This window comes from Rousettus aegyptiacus, unplaced genomic scaffold (assembly GCF_014176215.1).
Source record: "Rousettus aegyptiacus isolate mRouAeg1 unplaced genomic scaffold, mRouAeg1.p scaffold_m13_p_14, whole genome shotgun sequence".
Classification (NCBI taxonomy): Eukaryota; Metazoa; Chordata; class Mammalia; order Chiroptera; family Pteropodidae; genus Rousettus; species Rousettus aegyptiacus.
The window spans coordinates 20,694,004-20,714,963 of NW_023416289.1; the positions used below are offsets into that span (position 1 = coordinate 20,694,004).

The 20,960-nt window shown below is 34.9% G+C and overlaps 1 protein-coding gene across 2 annotated transcripts in view; it reads left to right on the plus strand.

The window, feature by feature from the left end:
- CNTNAP4 (contactin associated protein family member 4) overlaps positions 1-20,960 on the plus strand; it is a 217,774-nt gene that overhangs the window by 164,403 nt on the left and 32,411 nt on the right. For both annotated transcript variants that reach the window (XM_016155989.2, XM_036231504.1), the window contains 4 exons: positions 566-722; positions 6,183-6,310; positions 19,783-19,953; positions 20,663-20,881. In XM_016155989.2, coding sequence (XP_016011475.2) covers positions 566-722; positions 6,183-6,310; positions 19,783-19,953; positions 20,663-20,881 — 675 coding nt within the window. The remainder of the gene's footprint in view (positions 1-565; positions 723-6,182; positions 6,311-19,782; positions 19,954-20,662; positions 20,882-20,960) is intronic.

The window sequence follows — 20,960 nt, forward strand, 5'->3', positions numbered from 1 at the left end:
CAGCCCATTAAATGAAAGAAAACATGCATGCTTCCAAATAAATCTTAAGTCATGACAAAGAAGTGCCATACCATGTCTAATGTTTAATAAACATCTACTATATTTTTAGCCAATAAATGTGCTGAGATAAATCATTGATTTCATATAACATTCTATAATGTTTTAATGGGCATTTGATTATCTCAAGTAAGTTTTATTTCTGATATGTTAATTACTATGATTTATATTTTTATACCAATTTGTTTCAAAAATTATTTTCAAAGAAATGACATATGTGAACTGCTCTCAATACAATTTTACTATTATGCCTGAATTAAATAGGAATGGTTGGTGTCTTTTCTACTCAAAGAAAAATATATCAGTCAGTTAATCTTAAATAATACAATAGTTTTTAAAACTTTCTTAAGGAAATGCCATCAATTACAGTGTGTGAAATATCAGTACATCAAATCAATTTTTCTCTCCTTTTATTCTTTTTAATGATTTGGGAGGGAAGGACATCATACTGGGATGGAAGGCAGTGGGGCATAAAGCAGATGTTACATTTCTTGTGTTTGTCTTTCAGACGGAACCCCCCTGAGCTGGTGGGTTGGACGAACCAATGAAACACAAACGTATTGGGGAGGTTCTTTGCCTGATCCTCCAAAATGTGCTTGTGGACTGGAGGGGAACTGCATTGATTCTCAATATTACTGCAACTGCGACGCTGACCGGAATGAATGGTGATTTCCATTTGATTTCCTTTATGCAAAAGAAATTCTTTTTTAAAGAAATGAATCATTCAAAATATATAAAGTTAGGTAGATACTGAAAATGTTAGTACACTGAAGAAGTTAGATGAAGGTATGTTTTGATGAAAGGTATCATAATCAATCTGAATCCTAAATATTAGATCAATATCTTTTTATTTTTTTTGTAATGAACTGTTAAGTCATGTACATTTTATTTTTGTAGTAAGATGAAAGAGGCATTGCTTTTATGTTTTCTCTCCATTGTAGGTCATTTCTCATTCTCTTTAAAATTAAGTGTAATTAAGCATTCTATTATTCTCAAAATATGTTTACAGCCAATAATTACTAAAAAATTTTCCTCAATAAGCTGCCTAAAAAATCTTTAAATATGTAAACTTAGAATTTCTCATAATTATATGAATGTGTAGCTTTTATTTGTTTAAAGGAGAAACCATGTCACAAAGAACTAATGTTCAGTTTATCATATTTTAAAAGAGGAAATCTGTGACATTTTAGGGATTTGAAAAATGAACTTATTCTCCAAATAGAAAAAAATTCTTATGTGTTTTTCTTTGAAAAATTTTAAAAAAATATTTATTATATTTTTATATTTTGTACTAGAGTTAGAATATACATTGATTTTATTTATTTGTAAAGTAAATAAATAAAATCAAATAAATATTGGATCTGCCAATAAGAATTACTTTTTAAAATATTAATAACCAACCTGGCTATAAATATGATTGATTTGGTTACAGAATATAAATTAATTCCAGTAATCAGTTTGCTGTTAATTGAGCACATATTTTGAATTATATGATATTTCATATTTTGGGGGGAAACATTACAACTATATTATATCAAAAAATAGATTCTTTTAGAATACCCTAGAAGGAGGCATGTGTGTATGAAGTCATGATTATTCTTGTAGTGTTAACATATTTGCTATGAAGACTATTTCTCTTAATCCAATTCTGGTTTTTAAAAATTTCTACGTCCTTTGGAAGGCTTTTTTTTCACTGCCTTCACAAAATACACCTACACAGTAATATTGTATTTTAAAATGTGAATAAAATGTTCATAGGAATGCTTAACAGAAGAAAAAAATAACTAACTGATCAATATCCTTTCTGATAACTCTCCAATACTTCCATAACATATTAATCATCAAAAATAATTTTTTTGAAACTTTTTATATTAAATTCTGCTTGTGGTGATGTAGCTTACATAGAAATAACCTTCCCCAGAGAACATTTATAATCTCAGAAAAACTATAAAAACAACTACTCGAAGTAAGTGGAGAACAACCAAATCTAGATAGAAACTGCCAGGATTAGGAGTCTCTGACTCCCAACCTTGAAAGAAGAAAACTCAAGTGGGTGAGATAGAGGTTTATAAGTGCCTTTTCTACAAGGAAACTAACCAGACTAATGCTATGGGGTGGATAGAACTCAAAAAGGATATTAGCTTTGGGGAAGGGCCTGAGGTGTCAGAGCACAGAATTTGGGATTGCCTACATGGCTGGAAATTGAGGAGATTGTGGAAATCCCAGAGAGGAGAAACCTTCCTGAGGAAAGTCCATCATTTATCAATTCCTCTCAGGTTCTCAGCCGACCCCTGAACTGCACACAGGACCGATTTCTAGCAACCAGGCAGAGAGACACAGCTGGAAAACTGAACAGGCTGCATGAAGATTTCAGTAGTTACTGCCAGAGGCGACACAGGATTTGGAGTTTAAGTCTCACTAATTGAGATGGGCTTTGTAAACCCCTCAGCTTTCCATAGAAATAACAGAGGATTCATGTCTTTACAGCAAAGGCTATGTCCCAGAACTGAGTTACAATTGAAAACTAAGAGTGAAGCTGATACAGGCCCACCTTAATGAATTTATTGTGATAAAGTTGTGATTTAACTGCCTGTGGAAACAAAAATGAAGCCGTCAGAGAACAATAGCAGAATTGAGTCCCTACACTATCACCCATAATGTCCAGAACATGGTAACAGTTATCGCATATTCAAAAAAGGGTAAACTTGGATCCAAAGTTAAGAAAGTAAAAGCGAGGGTTAAAGAAGTACAAATTAGTAGTTGGTCATAGGATGGGGAGCATGGCAGAGAGAATGCCGTTAGAATTAATATGTTGGCTAGGTGGAGGACCAGTGGAGGGAGGAAGCAATTGGGGGGACTTTTTTATGAACAATATAGATGTCTATATTGTATTATATACTTGAAATTAATGAAAATGAATAAATTTTTTAAAAAGAATATGAAGAAACACTTTTTAGCAAACATTAACAATGCCAGTGAAGCTCTAAAATGGGTTGGCAAACTAAAGTCCATGTGCTAAGTCCAGCCCTCTGCCTGTTTTTGTAAATAAAGTTCTATGGGAACACACACACAAATAAAAAGGCTCTTCAATTTTAAAAACATTGAAGAGGCTATAAATAAATTTGGAAGTGGAGAAGTAAAACAATTAGTTTGATTTATAGCTATATATTGATTTCTCTATCCTACAAACTGAGATTAGACTTTCTTTTAAGGACCAAAAAAAATATTTTCAAAACATTGCCTCATATTATTTCAGAAGCATCATTTGAATCAATAAATCAAGAATCAAGAAAAGTACGGTTATAATTCACATTCTCCATGGTCAATGGCATAAAACTACAAATTAATAACACTAGCATAAACACATCAATTTAAATACTTTGAAAATTTGAATAATAGCTAATATTTATTGGATGTATACTACATGCTTTTAGTAGTGCATGCTGAGATTTTCGTCTTAATCAGCTCATTCAATCCTCATAAAATCTTTATTAAGTAGATACTATTATTATTACCATTTTGCATGTGAAAAGGTTTATAACCAGAGAGACTATGTAAGTGTCTATTTACTCAGCTAGTAACTTATATACATGGGATTTAAACCAAAGCAGCAGTCTAATTATGTTGTATGTAACTATTTTCCTATTTTTCCTCTTCTAACCAGTTTTGGAGTAAAAGAAGAAATCAAGAGCACAAGAGTATTTAGAGGAGAAAATGATAATATAAACAAACTAATAAAAGCAAGAATTTATTATGAGTAAAACATGTTAATAATTGTTGAAGGTATATAGTGGATACTTTAGGATTTATTGTACTGTTGTGTATTTATGTGTATGTTTGAAAGTTTCTATGATATACGGTTATAAATAAAAGATAAAAACGGGGGGTGGGGAGGAAAGAAAAGAAAAGCAGTTATTAGAAACATACCCTGGGACACTGATGTTTGATTAGCAGGCTGAAACTTTAAAGCATCTATTATAAACATCTCCAAGACTTAGATAAAAATAATAACGAGTGAACAGAGTTAACTAAGCAGATAAACGAGAACTATATTAAAGAAGCTAATGTAGATTTTAGAACAGGGAAGTACATCTGAAGTGAAAAATTTACTGGATGGACTTCAACTTATATAGGGCACAGCAGAAGAAATCATCGGTGAATCTGAAAACAGATCGTAAGAAGTTATTCAGTCTGAAGAACACAGGAACAACAATAACAACAACAAAAAGATTGAGAAAACAATTAACAAAACCTTTGTGACTTTTGGAAAAAGAGCAACGATTTAACAGGCAAAAAATTGGAGTCCCAGAGGATAGGAAATAAAATGAGACAAAAATATATTTGATGAAACTGACCGAAAAAATTTCAATTTTGTTTAATAAACATCTGTGGTAGCAAGTCCTATGATCGATCATCCATCTTTCCTATTATTCACGCCATTGTATAATTCCTTCCCTTCGAAGGTAGCCTGGACCTTGTGACTTGCTTCTGATGAATAGAATATGGTAAAGGTGATGAGACATCACTTCTGAGATGAGGTTATAAAACACGGTGAATTCTGACTTGCTCGTACCTCTCTCTTGGACTCTTCCAGCTTTCTTGTTCTGATAAAGCAAACTGTCATGTTATGAACTGTCCTGGGGAGAGGCCTATGTGGCAAGGAATCGACAGTGGCCTTTAGCCAACAGCTGGCTGTTGAATAACTGAGGCCCTCCGTTCAGCAACTGGCAAAGAATAGAATACTGCCAACAACCACATGAGTGAGCTGGGAAGCAGATCCCTCCCTAGCCAAGTGCTGAGGTGACTGCAGTCCTCACCAAAACTCTGCCTATGGCCTTGGGAGAGAGCCTGAGCCAGAGGATTTCATTAAGCTGTGCCCAGAGTCCAAATCGGATCTAGTTCATAAATGTTGCTGTTTTAAGTCACTAAGTTTTGGGGGTGATTTGTTATGTCATAACAGATAACTAATACAACTTCAGTGCACAGGTTCCAGAAACTCAGAGGATCTGATGCAGAATAAAACAGAGAAAAGTGCACCTTGGCTTGTGTGCAAATTGCTTAAAACTAATGACAAATGTTTTGAAAGTAGCCAGATTGGGTGGATCTAGTAGAACATATTCCATGCGGGGAACAAGCATACAAATGAGGGCTGACTTCTCACCAGCAGCACAGGTCAGATGTCCATGGAATGATATTTTTAATGTGTTGAAAGAAAAAGCAATGTCAACCTAGGATTCTACAGGAAACAAAATATATTTCAAAATAAAGGTGAAATGAAGTTCTTATGAAATTAAACACATGCTGAGAGAATTTGTCGCCAACAGAGCTGCACCATAGAAATACTAAAAGATATTCTTCAGGCTGAGAGAAATAGCACCAGATGAAAACTCAGATCTTCAGGAAGAAATACAGGAACTTGAAATTGTGGATATGTCAGTAAATATAAATCCTTCTCTTCGCTAAAAAATTAATTAAAATTTGCTGTTGAATTATAAAGTTTATAACATCTGGGTTTAAATATATTACAACAGTAGCACAAAGAACAGGTCATATAAATGTATGTGGAGGCGGGGGAGGTGTGTGAAGGAAATTATCCTGTAGTAAGTTTTCGACGTTTTATATTAAATAATACAACATAAAATCCAAGTAGCCTATAATAAATCAAGGATGCGTTTTTTAATTGATAAAGCAAATATTAAAATATAATAACCAGGCATATAGCTAAAAAGTTAATAAATAAAATAAAATTAAATACTAAAATATGGTATACACTGAGAGGAGACAGGACAGGGGGACAGAAATCCAAGATACCATACGGGGAAAAAAAAGAAACATATCTCAAAATGGTAGATCTAAAAATGCAACATCAATCATTCTAGTAAATGTTAAGGTAGAAAACAGCCCACTGAATTTAAAAATCAGCTATATGCCATGTGCAAGAGATATTATAATGTTGCCATATTTTTATATGCTCGGATGAGCAATTTGATCCTTCTTCTTGTGTGTATGCAAATTTAGCTCCGAACATCTTGGCTTCGAAATGCAATAAGGTCTATTGTTTATTTGAAAATTATATTAATCAGAGTAATTTTAAGAATTTTGTTGCTGTTATTATTTTTTTTTAGGACAAATGACACTGGATTCCTTTCTTATAAAGAACATCTGCCAGTAACTAAGATAGTGATTACAGACACAGGCCGGCCGCATTCAGAAGCAGCTTACAAACTGGGGCCTCTGCTCTGCCTGGGAGACAGTAAGTGGTGGCAATGTGTTGTAAACGCGTCTGAGGAAAGTGATGTCAGTTAAGAATTGTGTCTATCATATAACAATCAATCAGACCTATACTATGAAAGTCATGAGCAATGTCTGAAGTATTCTTTTAGTCAACAAATAAAATAAGAAATGCAAAGCCCTGAAATGAATGCTATGAAGGCAAACCTTCCTGAGATCCTAGAGAAGGAAACCACTAAGCATCTGGGTGATTGGTTCATAAATGCATTCCAGCATTTCCTAAATTTCTGCATGCCATTAGCTATACAAGAAAGACTTAGAATTATGCAAAGTTGTTAACAATGTATGTTAATTTCCTATTGTGCCTGGGGTCAGAGTAGAATGTCAGTAGAATCAAATATCAGTGTAATCAAACATAATTCAACTTTTAATCTTATTTTTTTTTTTCAGTTTGTATATGTGTTTAACACCATGGGGCATGCTGTTGTACCTATTCAATGTATTAACATTCTAAACCAGCATTTTAAAATTCAAATATAGTTTCACAGGAAATACATGTTTTTAGCAGGGAATGAAATGAGCGTGTGTGTCCATTCATAAACTCTCTGAAATCAGTTAGGTTAGAGACTGATGCATTAATTATTTAAGCTTTTAGTTATTTCTAGAATTTAAAATGGAAATTGAAGAAATATTTATTAACCTTAAAAGTATACACTAAAATAAAATTTTATTCTAGCAGCTCGACAGAGGAAGAGATGATCCGACAATCCAGTGGATTTATGGAGATACGTAGCAAACGTTGCTTAGTTAAAAAGCAAAGATGATACTAGGCTATAAAAATTTATATATACATTGTAAAAAACTGTCTGCCATTATACCTATCATCCCTAATCTTTATCATCTCTACTTCCTGTTCTGCCAGTAGGCCTTACACGATCACATGAAGATGACATAGGATATTTCATGGAGAGAAAAATTATGTGCTAAGAGATGAGGTTGTAAATTCAGGGTGCATCTGGAATAGTGCCACAACTTCGTGTGACCATTGGAAATTGTTCTATACATCACATACATTTTTCACTGCTGGCTCTGCTCTTAACCCTTTGGGAATCCAGGCTCCAGCCCCTTCTTTTCATTTGTTACGGTCCCTGGGGTAATGGTCTGCTTTGACTGAGGTCACTAACTACTCTTTCCCTTAGGTTTCTTTCTCAGAAACTTCCTACCAGGAACTCAAGCGCACAGCACCTTTTCACTTAGAGCAATGATTCTCTATCCAAGGTGATTTTGCCTTTTCAGTGGACATTTGGTAATATCTGGGGACATTTTTGCCTGCCACAGCTGGGGAGGGGGAGCGGTTTGAATGCTACTGGCATCTAGAGGGAGAGGCCAGGGATGCTGTTAAATAGTAGACAGCGCACAGGGCAGCACTCTACAACTAAGAATTTTAGCCAGTCCAAGATGTCAATAGTGCCGAGGTTGAAAAACTAGAGCATTAAATGTTTGTGACCGTAGGGATATGGAGCTGGGAGGATAACAACATTAGGAATGAGAATTTACAAATGGTTTGTGTTTAGAGACCTGCTAATTAATCTCTGGCTTATTAAAAAAACAGTAATTGAGAGCTTTCTTTGCTTGGCCTTCTTGTCTCTTACATCTATTTTAGGGTCAAGGCTCATCCTTACATGAGGTCATAGGACCGATTCTGCACAAAGGGCTCATTTTTATTTTCTCAGTAAGAAGAGCAATGGCCGCAGATAAACAAATACCCAGTTTTCTCTCTATGGAAAATCTGTACCCCGAAGGTTAAATGCCCTGGGAACATTTTTTTTTCTTTCCAAGTGAGATACACTGTATAGATATGAGGCTTCTAGATATGGAACTGTGCACAGTGGGCCTTATAAGCAGAAGAAAGGTACATGGACCTTATCCAGAAGGCATTAAGACCAGAACACTGAAAAAATTAAGGCTGAAAAATAGCTTGATCTTCATGATTCAAATGAAAGTGTGCAGAACAGTTATAAACCTAAAGATCAGCAAAGATGTAAGATGAGGAAAAGTGATGAGGGCTTGAGCTGGGCAATGGCTGGAGGCTTCACTGGAGAGGCGCATTCAGCATGGTTTACAGGGGCGTGGAGGCTGAAGGGCAGGAGGAGGACCTCCGGCTTTCTGATTTCAGTACCGCTGGTAACCCCCTTCATTGAGACCAGGAATTTTTAGATTTGAACAGAAAAAGGGAAAGGTGAGAATAAAAAAAAAAAAAACGTTTCGGTTTTATCACACAAACTAGAGATGTTGGGAATTTTACATTAAGCCCCGTTTTTCTAGGAAAGAAGACAGAAGCCTTGAGAAAGCAGGACAGACGAACGAAAATGAGTATGAGACTTACTGGGACCAGACGTGAGCTTCCACCTAGTTAATCAATATTGTCTTTTTCCCAGTCCTTCTTTTCATTTTTTAAAAGACGTCAGTATCCCCGAAATCCATGTCACTGCTGCTGTCGTCGTTTGATGTCAAAAGTCATAGTTCACATCATTAGGTGTTTTACCTAAAGTACAACGTAGATGAATGATAAAGCTGCCTCTAAAGTTGTGCTGCAGACATAAAACTTAGTAAATATTGTCCTTGATGGATTTATTTATTTATGAGTACGGAATAAATTATAATCTATAAATATGTAGGTTAAAAGTAAGAAGGCTCTCTCCTATACTTTCCTTTTTGCTCCCTCTCCCAGGGGCGGTGGGAATATCTTCATTGTCGAGGTACCCAGCAATTCCTTGACTTCAACATGCATACAGATGACCTGGAGAGCATGCCAGGTGTAGCTGGAGTATCTTCAGAACTCTTCCCAAATGCTAAGGAGAAAGAGCAGAAGTCCAGTATTGACACACAGGGTTAAATGTTTTTGAACTTCCTTCAGGAGGATGTCTACAGGGAGCTTTTCCTGCTTTTACAAGTCCCACAGTACAAAGAACTTGTGGATCGCTGATGGCTTCTGGCTTTGTTTCCTTTTCACTTGCTTTCCTTCATCTGCAAAATCTCCCCAATCCTTTTTACCAAAACGTTCACGCTCAGACTCAAACCCTTCCTCCATGAAGCATTCCACTGGACTCTAGAACACTTAGTCTTGCACTTTCAAAGAATGTTGACCATATTACAAAGACATATTTCTCATACAGGCTTTTCATTATTTTTGAGCCTATCAAGAGCAGGTCTATTGTTCATTTATTATTGTGTTCCTAGTACTTAGTACATTACCTGTTACATGAAAGGAAATCAATAAATAGCAGTTTGTGAAAGAAAGAGAATGATCTATCATATACAGCTTAAGAAACCTATAGCTCGTGAATTATTCATGAGACAGGAATAAATTTTTGATAAGCAATTAAATGATATGCAAATATATACTTTTAATGAAAGTTTAGATTATATTGAAAGACTTATTCTGATTTAAAAAAATCACATAGTACAAGAAGCACCTAGGTCCAATTGAACCGTGAGCCATTCCTCATCAGTATACTTGGACTTGTGGCAGTGGAAGTGCTTTCAAATAAGCACACATTTTACTCAATATTACTACTCTTTGCTTTTCACTTTTTAAATAATATGATGCCTTCATAAAATTGAAATGCTTTCTACTTCTTGGAAGAAAATGTTTTGTGGCCTAATTTGCTTTGTTTTTGTTTCTGTTCTTTAGAAAATATTTGTTACTAATAATTGATATTTAAGAAATTTCACAAAAGAGAGGGAACAAAAATTCTTTCTAACACTTTCAAAATACTCTCATTTTTTGAGACTAGGAATCCTAATAATTCTCAGGAGTACAATAATACCCTTTCTTGACAACTTTATACACATATATACCTTTATTCATTGTTTTAAATATTAAACATTAATGTAATGATACAGAGTTGTTATACAATTTTTAAGGTATTTCGAGATGTCAAAGAGTATAATAATCACCAAGAGTCACACAACTCAGAAATACTGAGTAATACCAGTGAGTGTTATTCCAGGCATCGCTAGATATTTCTAGGGCAGGGTTTTCCGACCTTGGCACTCTTGACTTTTGGGCTGGATGATTCCTTGTGTGGTCAGGGATTGTCATGTGCATTGCAGGACACTTAGCAGTATCCCTGGCCTCTACTCACTAGATGCCCGTCCTGACAACCAAATATGTTCCCTGAAGTTTCCAAATATCTCCTGGGGTGCAAAATTGCTCCAAGATGAGAACCCCAGCCCTATAAAGGAAAATAGAAAGAGATTTAGAAATAAATTTACAAAATTTTATTAATTGACATTGAAGAAGAAGGGACTAAAATGAAGCCAAAGGAATTGCTTTATATCATTTATATATCTGATAGATATTCAACTTGAATGATCCCACTGAACTTTTGAAAAGCTACGAAATTTTTTAAATGTTACGGAGTCACTGGGTTTTATATTAAACTACTTTTTAAATTTTAGACAATATTGAGCTATTCTGAAAACTGGGAACATTATCACTCATTTGTTCTATCATCTTTTTTCCCCTGCCACCAAATTTTTGCTAGTTTTGCTATTATTTGTGTAGTTATTTATTTTTCAATGCTAACCACTAGTCCTATCATCAGACCTTCTCTATTCTTGAATGATTTTGATTCTGAATTTCTTCTTGGATCACATTATTAAGTAGTAGATATTTTCATTCCCCCCCACCCCCAGGAAGACTCCTAAGCGTTGCTTGCATTTCCTGAGTTGGCACATGCTTGAGAATACTTGTTGCCTCAGAACTCTATACCAGACTTGGCTGGTTTAACTTTATATTGTTTTTTGGTAACAGCTTTATTGTGATATAATTCACATGCCCTACAATTCACCTGTTTAAAGTGTACAATCCGATCATATTTTAGTAAATTTAATTATTTTAGTATATTATGCAGTATTGTGCAATATACTAAATCAATTTTAGTATTACCACAATCAACTTTAGAATATTTTCATTATTTCCAAAAGAAATTTGTACCTATTTAGCAGACACTTCCTGTTTCCCTCTCACCCACATGTCAGCCTTAGTCAACCACAGATCTACTTTTTATCTCTACAGATTTGCTTGTTCTGGACATTTCCTAGAAATGAAAACAAAATACGTGATCTTTGTTACGGCTTCTTTCACTTAGCATAGCATTATCCATGTTTATCCATGCTGTGGCATGTATCAATACTTCATTATTTTTATGACCAAATAATACTCCATTGTATGGATATGCCACATTTTATTTATCCGTTAATCAATCAATAGACATTTGGATTTGTTCCACTTTATAGCTTTTATCAATAATGCTGATATGAACATTTATGTAGAAGATTTTTTGTGGACGTATGTTTTCATTTCTCTTGTTTATACATCCAGGAGTAGAATTTCTGTTTTGTAAGGTGGCACTACACTTAACCTTTTTAGAAACTGGCGTAACAGTTTTGGGTCATGCTCTGTGACTTTCACCAGTTCGTACATATTATTCCACTCTTCACTGAGAGGTGCAGGCATCTTTTTTTTTTTACATCTTTTCTAGATATTTTCTTATTGACTATATTTTATTATGAAGTAGAGTTTTATATTTATTTTTCCCCTAGAGGGTTTTTATGTACTTTATTCTCAGAGTTATTTCAAACCTGGGCATGCCTGCCTATTGCCTTAACACTTAAAAAAAAAAAAAACAACTTAGGCTGGATACACATTTTCTTTCTGTATTCAGTGGTTCTTTATCTTCTGGTTTTGAACGTTGCTGTGGAAAGTTCTGGGTCAAACTGACTTTCCACCTTGTAAGTGACTCACTTTTTCTGAATGAGTAATTTAAGCAATAATAATCCTTAAAGGTCAGTAACTTAACAAGGATACATATCAGTGTTGTGCATTGGTATTATTTTTTCCTGAAATAGAGCATGATGTGCTATACACATACATTTTATAAGCTGTTAAAGGAGTCATTGAAAGCACAATCTAAATTTCTGCTCTCAGCTCATTAATCTGAACAAGGTAGTATTTTTATTTCTTCAGCATTTGAAGTTTTCAAACAATTTTATTAAATGTATTTCTTTTCAGTTAATTCATTGTGTTGAAATTTTATGTCTAATCAAGGCATTCCCCAAATTTACATAATTAGAAAGATTTTTCTAAGTTTCTTGTTCTAAGGAATTTTTGTCGTTGAAATTATTTTCTGCATTTTGTCTGCATTGACTTGTTCAGCTGTCTGAGAAATCACAGCTGCCCAGAATGCATTAAATAATCAAAGGTGCAAGTAGGCAATAAATAACTTTGCAAAAGTTATATTCTTAGACTGGAGAAAGGTATTGACTAGTGATTTGTTTAATTTCTCTTCCGTTTCGCAGAGTTCTGTTCCATTTGGCAGACTACATATAAACCATTAAAAAGAGTGAAGATCAATTCCATTTTTACAAATAACATATAATGTAATTTTGCAAGCTCTACTGTGTCTGATAATCAACAATTAGAACATTCTTTTTATTTTAATTTTTATATTTTATTTTCTTTCCTTGGATTTTCTTTATTCTTTCTAAGGTTTCTCCACCTTTAACCCTCTCCTTGTCATCGTCTTTTTCTATTCTTTCTTCCTTCTCTGTCTTTTCTGTCTGCCTCTTCCTACTTATTTACTAAAGAACTTGAATGTATTTATTGAGATATATATGACACAATCAAACTGGGATCAGTGACTTTAAGCTTTGTGATTGCTACTTCGAAAAAGGACATCTTATAATTTCATTTGACAAACATTATTAAGCCTATACATTGCACTGTGTCTTAACCACATTCAGAGAAAAGAGGGGGTGGGGAGGGGAGTGAAAGGGAGAGGGAGGGAGAGGGAGAGAGACACACATAATAGGAAAAAATACCTGCATTTCTGCATTCTTGGAGCTTGAGTTCTCTTGGGGGGATAAACAACAAACAAGTAAAATATATGCTATGATAGATGCTAGTGCTGTCAAAAATACAATATAAGTGAGGCAGGATGGGTAAGATTAGAAATTTTAAATAAGATGTTCATTAAATGTACACTAAAATGGTGGCATGTGAATAAAAATCTGAAGGAAGTAAGAGAGCAAGGCATGTGTATATCTATGAAGGAGTACCCTAGACAGAGGGGAAAACCAGAGTAACCACACAGGGATGGGACTAGAGCTGGTGTGCTCGTGGAACAGCAAAACAGACACTGTGTTTTGAGCAGGGTGAACAAAGCAGAGAATGGTAGACAAAGTAAGAGAGGAAACTGTGGTGGTCAGATTATGGAAGATTTTCCTGAAAATTATTTTTCCACCTTAATAAGATTGGAAAACATTATAGAATTTTGAGAAGAAAAGTGATGTGATCTAACTTATGCTTTAATGAGATTGAGCAGGGTAAGGCTGATGCAAGGAAACCATATTACCAACTCAGATGGTAGACATGGTGGTGGCTTGTGCCATAGGCACGATGATGATGATAGTTGCAGTATGAGCACAGTTCAGAAGAAGCAATAAAATTTGCTGATGGATGGATGTAGACTGCAAAAGGTAGAATCAGAATGACACAAGGTATTTGGTCTAACAATCCATTAGAAACATAGAATTGGCATTAATTGAGGTGGAGAAGATTGCTGCTGGGGCCATTGAGTCGCAGAGAAATATAAAGGTCTAATCTTTGAACATATTAAAGTTGAATTACCATCAGACTTTCAGATACAGATATGGAGTTATTAGTTTGATAGTTTCAGGCTTCAGTTATATATTTGTAAGTTATCAACATATTTAAAGCCACAAGATGGCCCAATGGGAGTTGTGTATGGAGAAGTACAATGACAAGACCTTGGAGCACTCAAACATTGATAGGTTGAGGAGGTGAGGAGGAAGAAAGAAAGAAAACGAGGATTATACCACTCATGAGGAAGGCAAAAGTGCTGGTTTTTGAGAATCTAAATGAAGAAAGTATTTCCAGGAGGAGAGAACAATCAACCATGTTAACTGATATTGATAGGACTAATATCTAGAATACATAAAGAACTCTCAAGAGTCAACAGTGAAGACAAGATTAATCCAATTAAAATACAGATGTTATGGATTGAATTGTTTCCCCTCCTCCAAAATTCAATTGTTACAGCCCTACTCCCCAGTGTGATTGTATTAGGCTGTAGGGTCTTTAAGGAGGTAATTTAAGTTAAATGAGGTCATAGAGGTGAGGCCCTATCTAATTAGATTTGTGTCCTTATAATAAAAGGAACAGATACCAGAGAGCTGTTTCTGCACTGTACACAGAGGAAGGGCCATGTGGGGACACAGTGAAAAGGCAGCCATCTGGCATTTCTATATTTCATTTTATTCACTTTTAGGAAAAGTAGTGTTACCAAACTTGAGTATTTACATTAAATATGTAATCATACTTCAATAAAGTGCTTTTAAAAAAGAAAGGTAGAATGGTTAGCACATCACGTGCATTTTGATCTTGAAAGTAATATAGTCTTAACAATATGCATTTTTCAAATACTGTTTTCTTCTCAAATGCCTTTATTGAGGCATAATTTACATACCACGCAATTCAGCCATGTAAAGTGAACTGTTCAGTGACTTTTAGTATATTCATGACATTGTCCAACCATTAGGAGAGTCAATTTTAGAACATTTTTATTACCCAAAAAGAGCTCCGCACCCCTGAGGCCCTGTCATCCTTCAGGTGCCCTATCTCCCCAGTCCCAGGAAGCAGCTCCTTTTGTATCTATAACTCTTATTTTTAAAAGGATAATCTATTAATAATATGAATGTCTTCAAAATTATTCATAATCTTAACATTCTACTATGTTAAATTTCCCAATTGGCTCTTTTTACTTTGTGTTTGTAATTAAATACTCAGTACATCTTCCTCTTCCACATAAAAAACTATTTAGATCCCGTTATCCATTATAAACTTTTTTAATTCTGGAAAGATTAAAGGTGATATTCCTGAAGGAATCATTCTGACTCTCTGGTACCCTAAATTGAATTTAATTAAAATATATTAATTATTAATTACTTTTATTAGTAGCAACTATTAGTTCCTTAAACTAATACATTGTGGGTTTTTTTTGTTGAGATGATTAAAGGGGCTCTTACTTTCTTGATTGGCATTCATACATAAGTGATTGCTTTCAGGTCCACTATTGGGGCAGTTTAAGGATTTTTAAACCATCTCATAGCCAAGGAATCCTCTCTTCAAAAGCCTGCAGCTTCCTGCTGGTGCCTGCCAGCTGGGTTCTGCTCTGCCTCTTCCTGGCCCCTCCTCTCTCAGAGGCAGCCCAGAGTCTCCCGTGTGCTTCTTACAGTTTGCAAAGAGCCGAGATATCATAACGTTATTTGATCATAGAAATAACAGCCTTTGCTTTCTTTATAATTGTTTCGAATTAGCGGCAGTTTCTTCTTCCAATTATTTTTTTACCTATTGTCAATCTGTAAAATAAGGTTTGCTAACTAGATGAAATCAATACTATTATGTGTGTGAGAGTATTTAAGCTCCCAAAGGTAATAAATTGTTTTCATTACTGTAAATTGTATTCATTATAAAGATAGCAGCAATTCAAAGAATTGTTCCTTTGTTTCAACTAGTTTCTTGCAACTTCCTATAGGATGCTTTATTAGATTAGCTGTGATATAATAATGAAACAAATGAAATAGTATGTCTTATAATAATATTATCTAATTTAGTCCTTTAAGTAATTTTGAGTGTTCCTATTTCTAATCAGACTGAATGAATAAGATTCATTAATATTCCATAATTTAAAGTTACATCTTTATTTTAATTTTCATACTATAACTTTTCCACAGAAAGGCATTTAATTTCCTCTAAAAATAGGTCAGTTAAGAACTTTTAAGAACACAAATGTGTTGTTACTCCTGACTTGATATTGTGCATTTTCTTTTATTCTTTCCTAGAGATAAAAATGTCTCAGCTTAGAAATAGCTATAAAATGAAAATAAGGACATACTCAGATAATATACGATTTCATTTGCTGTACGAAAAACAAGCTCTCGAAGTATATTCTCAGCTGAAAAAAATCAGTTCTAAAATTGTCCATCTATGATCTAAGAATTGACTTTTGAATAAGGTCCATAAGAAAAACAAAAAATAAAACACCGTCATGTTCCACATGACGATGTTTCTGTCAACGAAGGACTGCGTATATGACAGTGGTCCCGTAAGATTATAATGGAGCCGAATTTCCTGTAAGAAATGGAAGGATGAGTCGTCCAGGAGGAATTGTTTTTCTCTGATGGGAGTAATATCTGTGGGGCTTGGCATTAGGCTCCCTCTGGCTCACAGTACCTCACTCTGATGCCCAGGTGACATCCCAGTCAGCCAGCCATTGACCTGTTTCAGCACAGAGGAGCCTGTCCCCCAGTGCTATATATTCAGAGGGCGCTATAGCCCTCCCAGAAGTAGCACGATGGTCTTCAGAGTGCATCACTGTCAATTCTTTGTTGAGGACCCAATATCTTATGCAAGGACACAGGTCCACGGGAGCTACCTTAACAAATATTAAGTGTCACTGTCACCTCAGTAAAAGCTTTCCGTGGTAGTGTTGATTCAGCCTGTCCCTGAACTTTGGAAATATTTTCAGGTCGTAATGAAGAAAAGCATACATAACTTTTATTCCTTCTGTCAATTCAATGCTAGAGATAGCCTTTCATACCAGATAGGGTCAATGGAACCAAAATCAAATTCCCAAAGTCTAAATGTTGGGGTCCTCAGTGCTATACACTCTGCATGTTAAACACCCTCTTTTTTTTTTTTTTTAAATGAGCGCCACAAAGTTTTCTAATCTGACCACTGCTACAAACGCGATCACAGCGACGAACCCCTATGTCCCTTTCTCTCTCCATCCTGATTTCTTATTCCCACTTCTCCTCCGGTCTCCTCCCACACCCTGCTGACACTCACTGTTACAGGCAGTTTCTCCTCGTGTGTCCAATCAGGCCAGCACACATCCCTGTTCGTGGAGCGGCACTGACTGCATCCGGTGGAAGCCGGGGGAGGGCTTGTGGGACAGTGTTTATAAAGCCTGCAGTGGTGCACAGTAATGGCTCAGGCCTTCACGTCACTCACCACTCTCTCATTGACTTACCCAGAGCAACTTCTAGTTCTGCAGGCTCCATGCTTGGTAAGTACCCTATGCAGGAGTACTATTTTTTTTAATACTGATTTTTACTGTACCTTTTCTATGTTTAGATATGTTTAGATACACAAATGCCATTATGTTATGGTTGCCTACAGTATTCGGTACAGTAATATGCCATACAGGTTTGTAGCCTTGGAGCAATGGGCTATGAAGCCTAGGTGTGTAGTAGGCTACACCAGCTAGGTTTGTGTAAGTGATGTTCACACAAGGACAAAATCACATATTGATGCATCTCTCAGAACGTATCCCTGTCATTAAGCAATGCATGATTATAGGTATAAGCACTACTTGTTCAGTCCAAATCTATGGAAAATAAATTAAAATCTAAGGTACAAATAGAAACTGAGTCAAGTTTGTGATTCGTGACTCTAGCTAGGTATCTATTCTTTGTAAACATAATGAACCATTTTGGGGTAAGATTTACTTTGTTGTAAAACCTTAAATATACTATGGAGTTTTTTTTCCTATACATACATACCTATGATAAAGTTTAATATATAAATTAGGCACAGTAAGAGATTAACAACAACTCATAGTAACATAGAATAATTATAACAATATACTGTAATAATAATTATTGGAATGCAGTCTTTCCCCACCCACCCCCGATAACGGATGTGATAACTGAGATGGCTACTAAACGACTAACGGGTGGATAGCGTATACACTGTGGAGATGCTGGAAAAAGGAATGATTCACGTCCTGGGTGGGACAGAGCAGGACGGTGTGAGATTTTATCATATTACTCAGAATGGCACACGATTTAAAACTTAGGAATTGTTCGTTTCTGGAATTTTCCATATAATATTTTTGGACCACGATTGACTCTGCAGGTAACTGAAACTGCAGATAAGGGGGGACTGCTGTACGCTTTTCTTCCAGGAAGCTAATTTAGATAGAATTTTATCCAGTGTGTGTGTGTGTGTGTGTGTGTGTGTGTGTGTGTGGAGGCAGTTACTTGAAACTCAAGATGTATATTTATATTTGATGTGACGAGAACTTGCTGGTGTCAGCAAGCAATGCATAATTCATTTCTCTGATAATGAGTCTCATCAACCACACATTTCCAGTTGGATTTCACTCCTGTCACTTCCTGCCACTGCGTTTATATTTTATTTTTCATACTTTCCATATAGACCCACAATGTTTGTTCAAAAGGAAGGTTGTAGATATAACAACAACAACAACAACAAAAATGAGTGGCAAAGTAGAGATAAGACATCCATAGTCAACTTACAAATTTTTCTGATCTCTTAAATTACACTGCAGACTTTTGCACATTTCCTTCTTATTTTGAACATTTTAAAACTTTTTGAGAACACTTTTCCTACTGTTTATCTGTTTCACTATTATAAGCAAAGTAGAAGTTAATTTTGAATGAAAAGAGCATTTTCATGAGAATATCAGCATAGCCCAGAGTAAGTAGCATCTTGATCTTTAATTAAATGAGAATATTTTGAATGCCAATCTCAGTTTAGAAAATCACAAGGCCTGTTAATGAAAACAGTTAGTTGAGAGTGTAGCTGTGAAGAGTTTGTGTTAGAAGTGTTAGAACAAAAACACTTTGAGCTTCTTTAGGGATTTTGTTATTCAAAGTAATATGTGTTTAAAATTTCAAATTATAAAAGAATTAAGTCTTTTAATTAATGTTTGGAAGATCTTTATCATATCACTTTGCCAGAAGATGGTGATTAGGCTAAGGATGTTTGTCTTATATCAAATATAACATTCAGACCATTTCTGAAGGGCTCATTCCTCTCCTATGTTGGAAGGAATCCAGAATTTCAATCCTTATAAAATCTCCAGTTAGTGCTCATGTCCTGCATATTAGTTAATGTCTAAAAAAAATGAAATACATTGGAGTGACATTGGTTAATAAAATTATATAGGTTTATATAAAGTGTACAGTTCTATAATATGTCATCTGTATATTGTGTTGTGCGTTCGCCAACCAAAATCAAGTCTCCTTCAGTCACCCTGTATTCGACCCCTTTATTCTTTTCTCCCTTCCCCTCGCCTTACCTTCCCTCTGGTAAAAACCATACTGTTGTTCATGTCTATGAGTTTGTATTTGTCTTGTTTGTTCTTTTGTTGCTTTCAGTTTTACATCTCACATGAGTAAATCACATGGTTCTTGACTTTTTCTGTTTGACTTACTTCGCTTAGCATGATATTCTCAAGTTAATAGAGAAAAGAAAAGCAGGTTTTATGAATTAACAATATTTTCAATAGTAACAATACTAAAAGCAGAAATGTAATTATGTCATTCATTTTGCCATTAATTTATTTTCTTTTTGATTTTTTTTTTTTTTTTAACCAGAGTCATTTTGGAATTCAGCTTCCTTCAATACTGAGGCTTCATACCTTCATTTTCCTACTTTCCACGGAGAGCTTAGTGCAGATGTGTCTTTCTTTTTTAAGACCACAGCTTCGTCTGGGGTATTTTTAGAGAACCTGGGTATTACTGATTTCATACGGATAGAGCTACGCTGTAAGTCATCTTTTCCAGAGAAGTCTATGGGATTCTATTTAGTAGTAAATCATCTAACTAATTTATGAAGTACTGTTTTTCTACTTTATCAGCTGAATCTTTTCATTGTGTGCCTTTGAAAAAATTCTATCATAGAAACTTAGTCTTTTTGCAAGAAAACAATTTTATATTTAACCTGTGATAATTTGAGGAAATTATTGTATTCTCTAGAACCAATTTAAAAACACGTTAAATTCAAATAATTTTTAAAAATCTTTTTAAGTGAAATTTTCAGTTAATTACAAAATTACTTAAATCTACTAGTTATATTACTTTGATATACTCTTAGACTAATATCAGTATCCTAATATCAAATGTACATTGCATGCTTTTAAATTTATATAAACTTCGGATCACTGTAAAAATTTTTTAAATAAAATTCTGTTTAATTTTCTTGCCCTGGCTAAATAGCTTTACTTTTTATCAATATGAAAATTAGCTCTGAGGATGAATTTCTTAAAATTTGTTTTTTTCCAAAAATACAAATGTATTTCGCTGTCTCCTTCTACATTTATCCTTTACCACTGTCTGTGATTGGTTCCTTCCATAAAATTCGAATCATTGTCTTTACACTTAGCAACGGCTATGCTATGTGCTATTCCTAAGTATCTTGAAGACTCAGCTGTCCACTACTGGGACTAACTTGAACAATCTTCATGTATATTTCCAGCTCCAGCAGTAGTGACTTTTTCATTTGATGTGGGGAATGGGCCTTTCGAAATCTCGGTGCAGTCCCCCACTCACTTCAACGACAACCAGTGGCACCACGTTAGGGTCGAAAGGAACATGAAAGAGGCGTCTATTCAAGTGGATCAGCTCTCACCAAAGACGCAGCCTGCTCCGGCTGATGGGCATGTCCTTTTGCAGCTCAACAGTCAACTCTTTGTGGGTAAGTTCTGTTTCTAGGCAGTTTGTCATTTAATTGTATGATATAAATGCAGAGATGGGCCAAAATCAAATAATAGCAA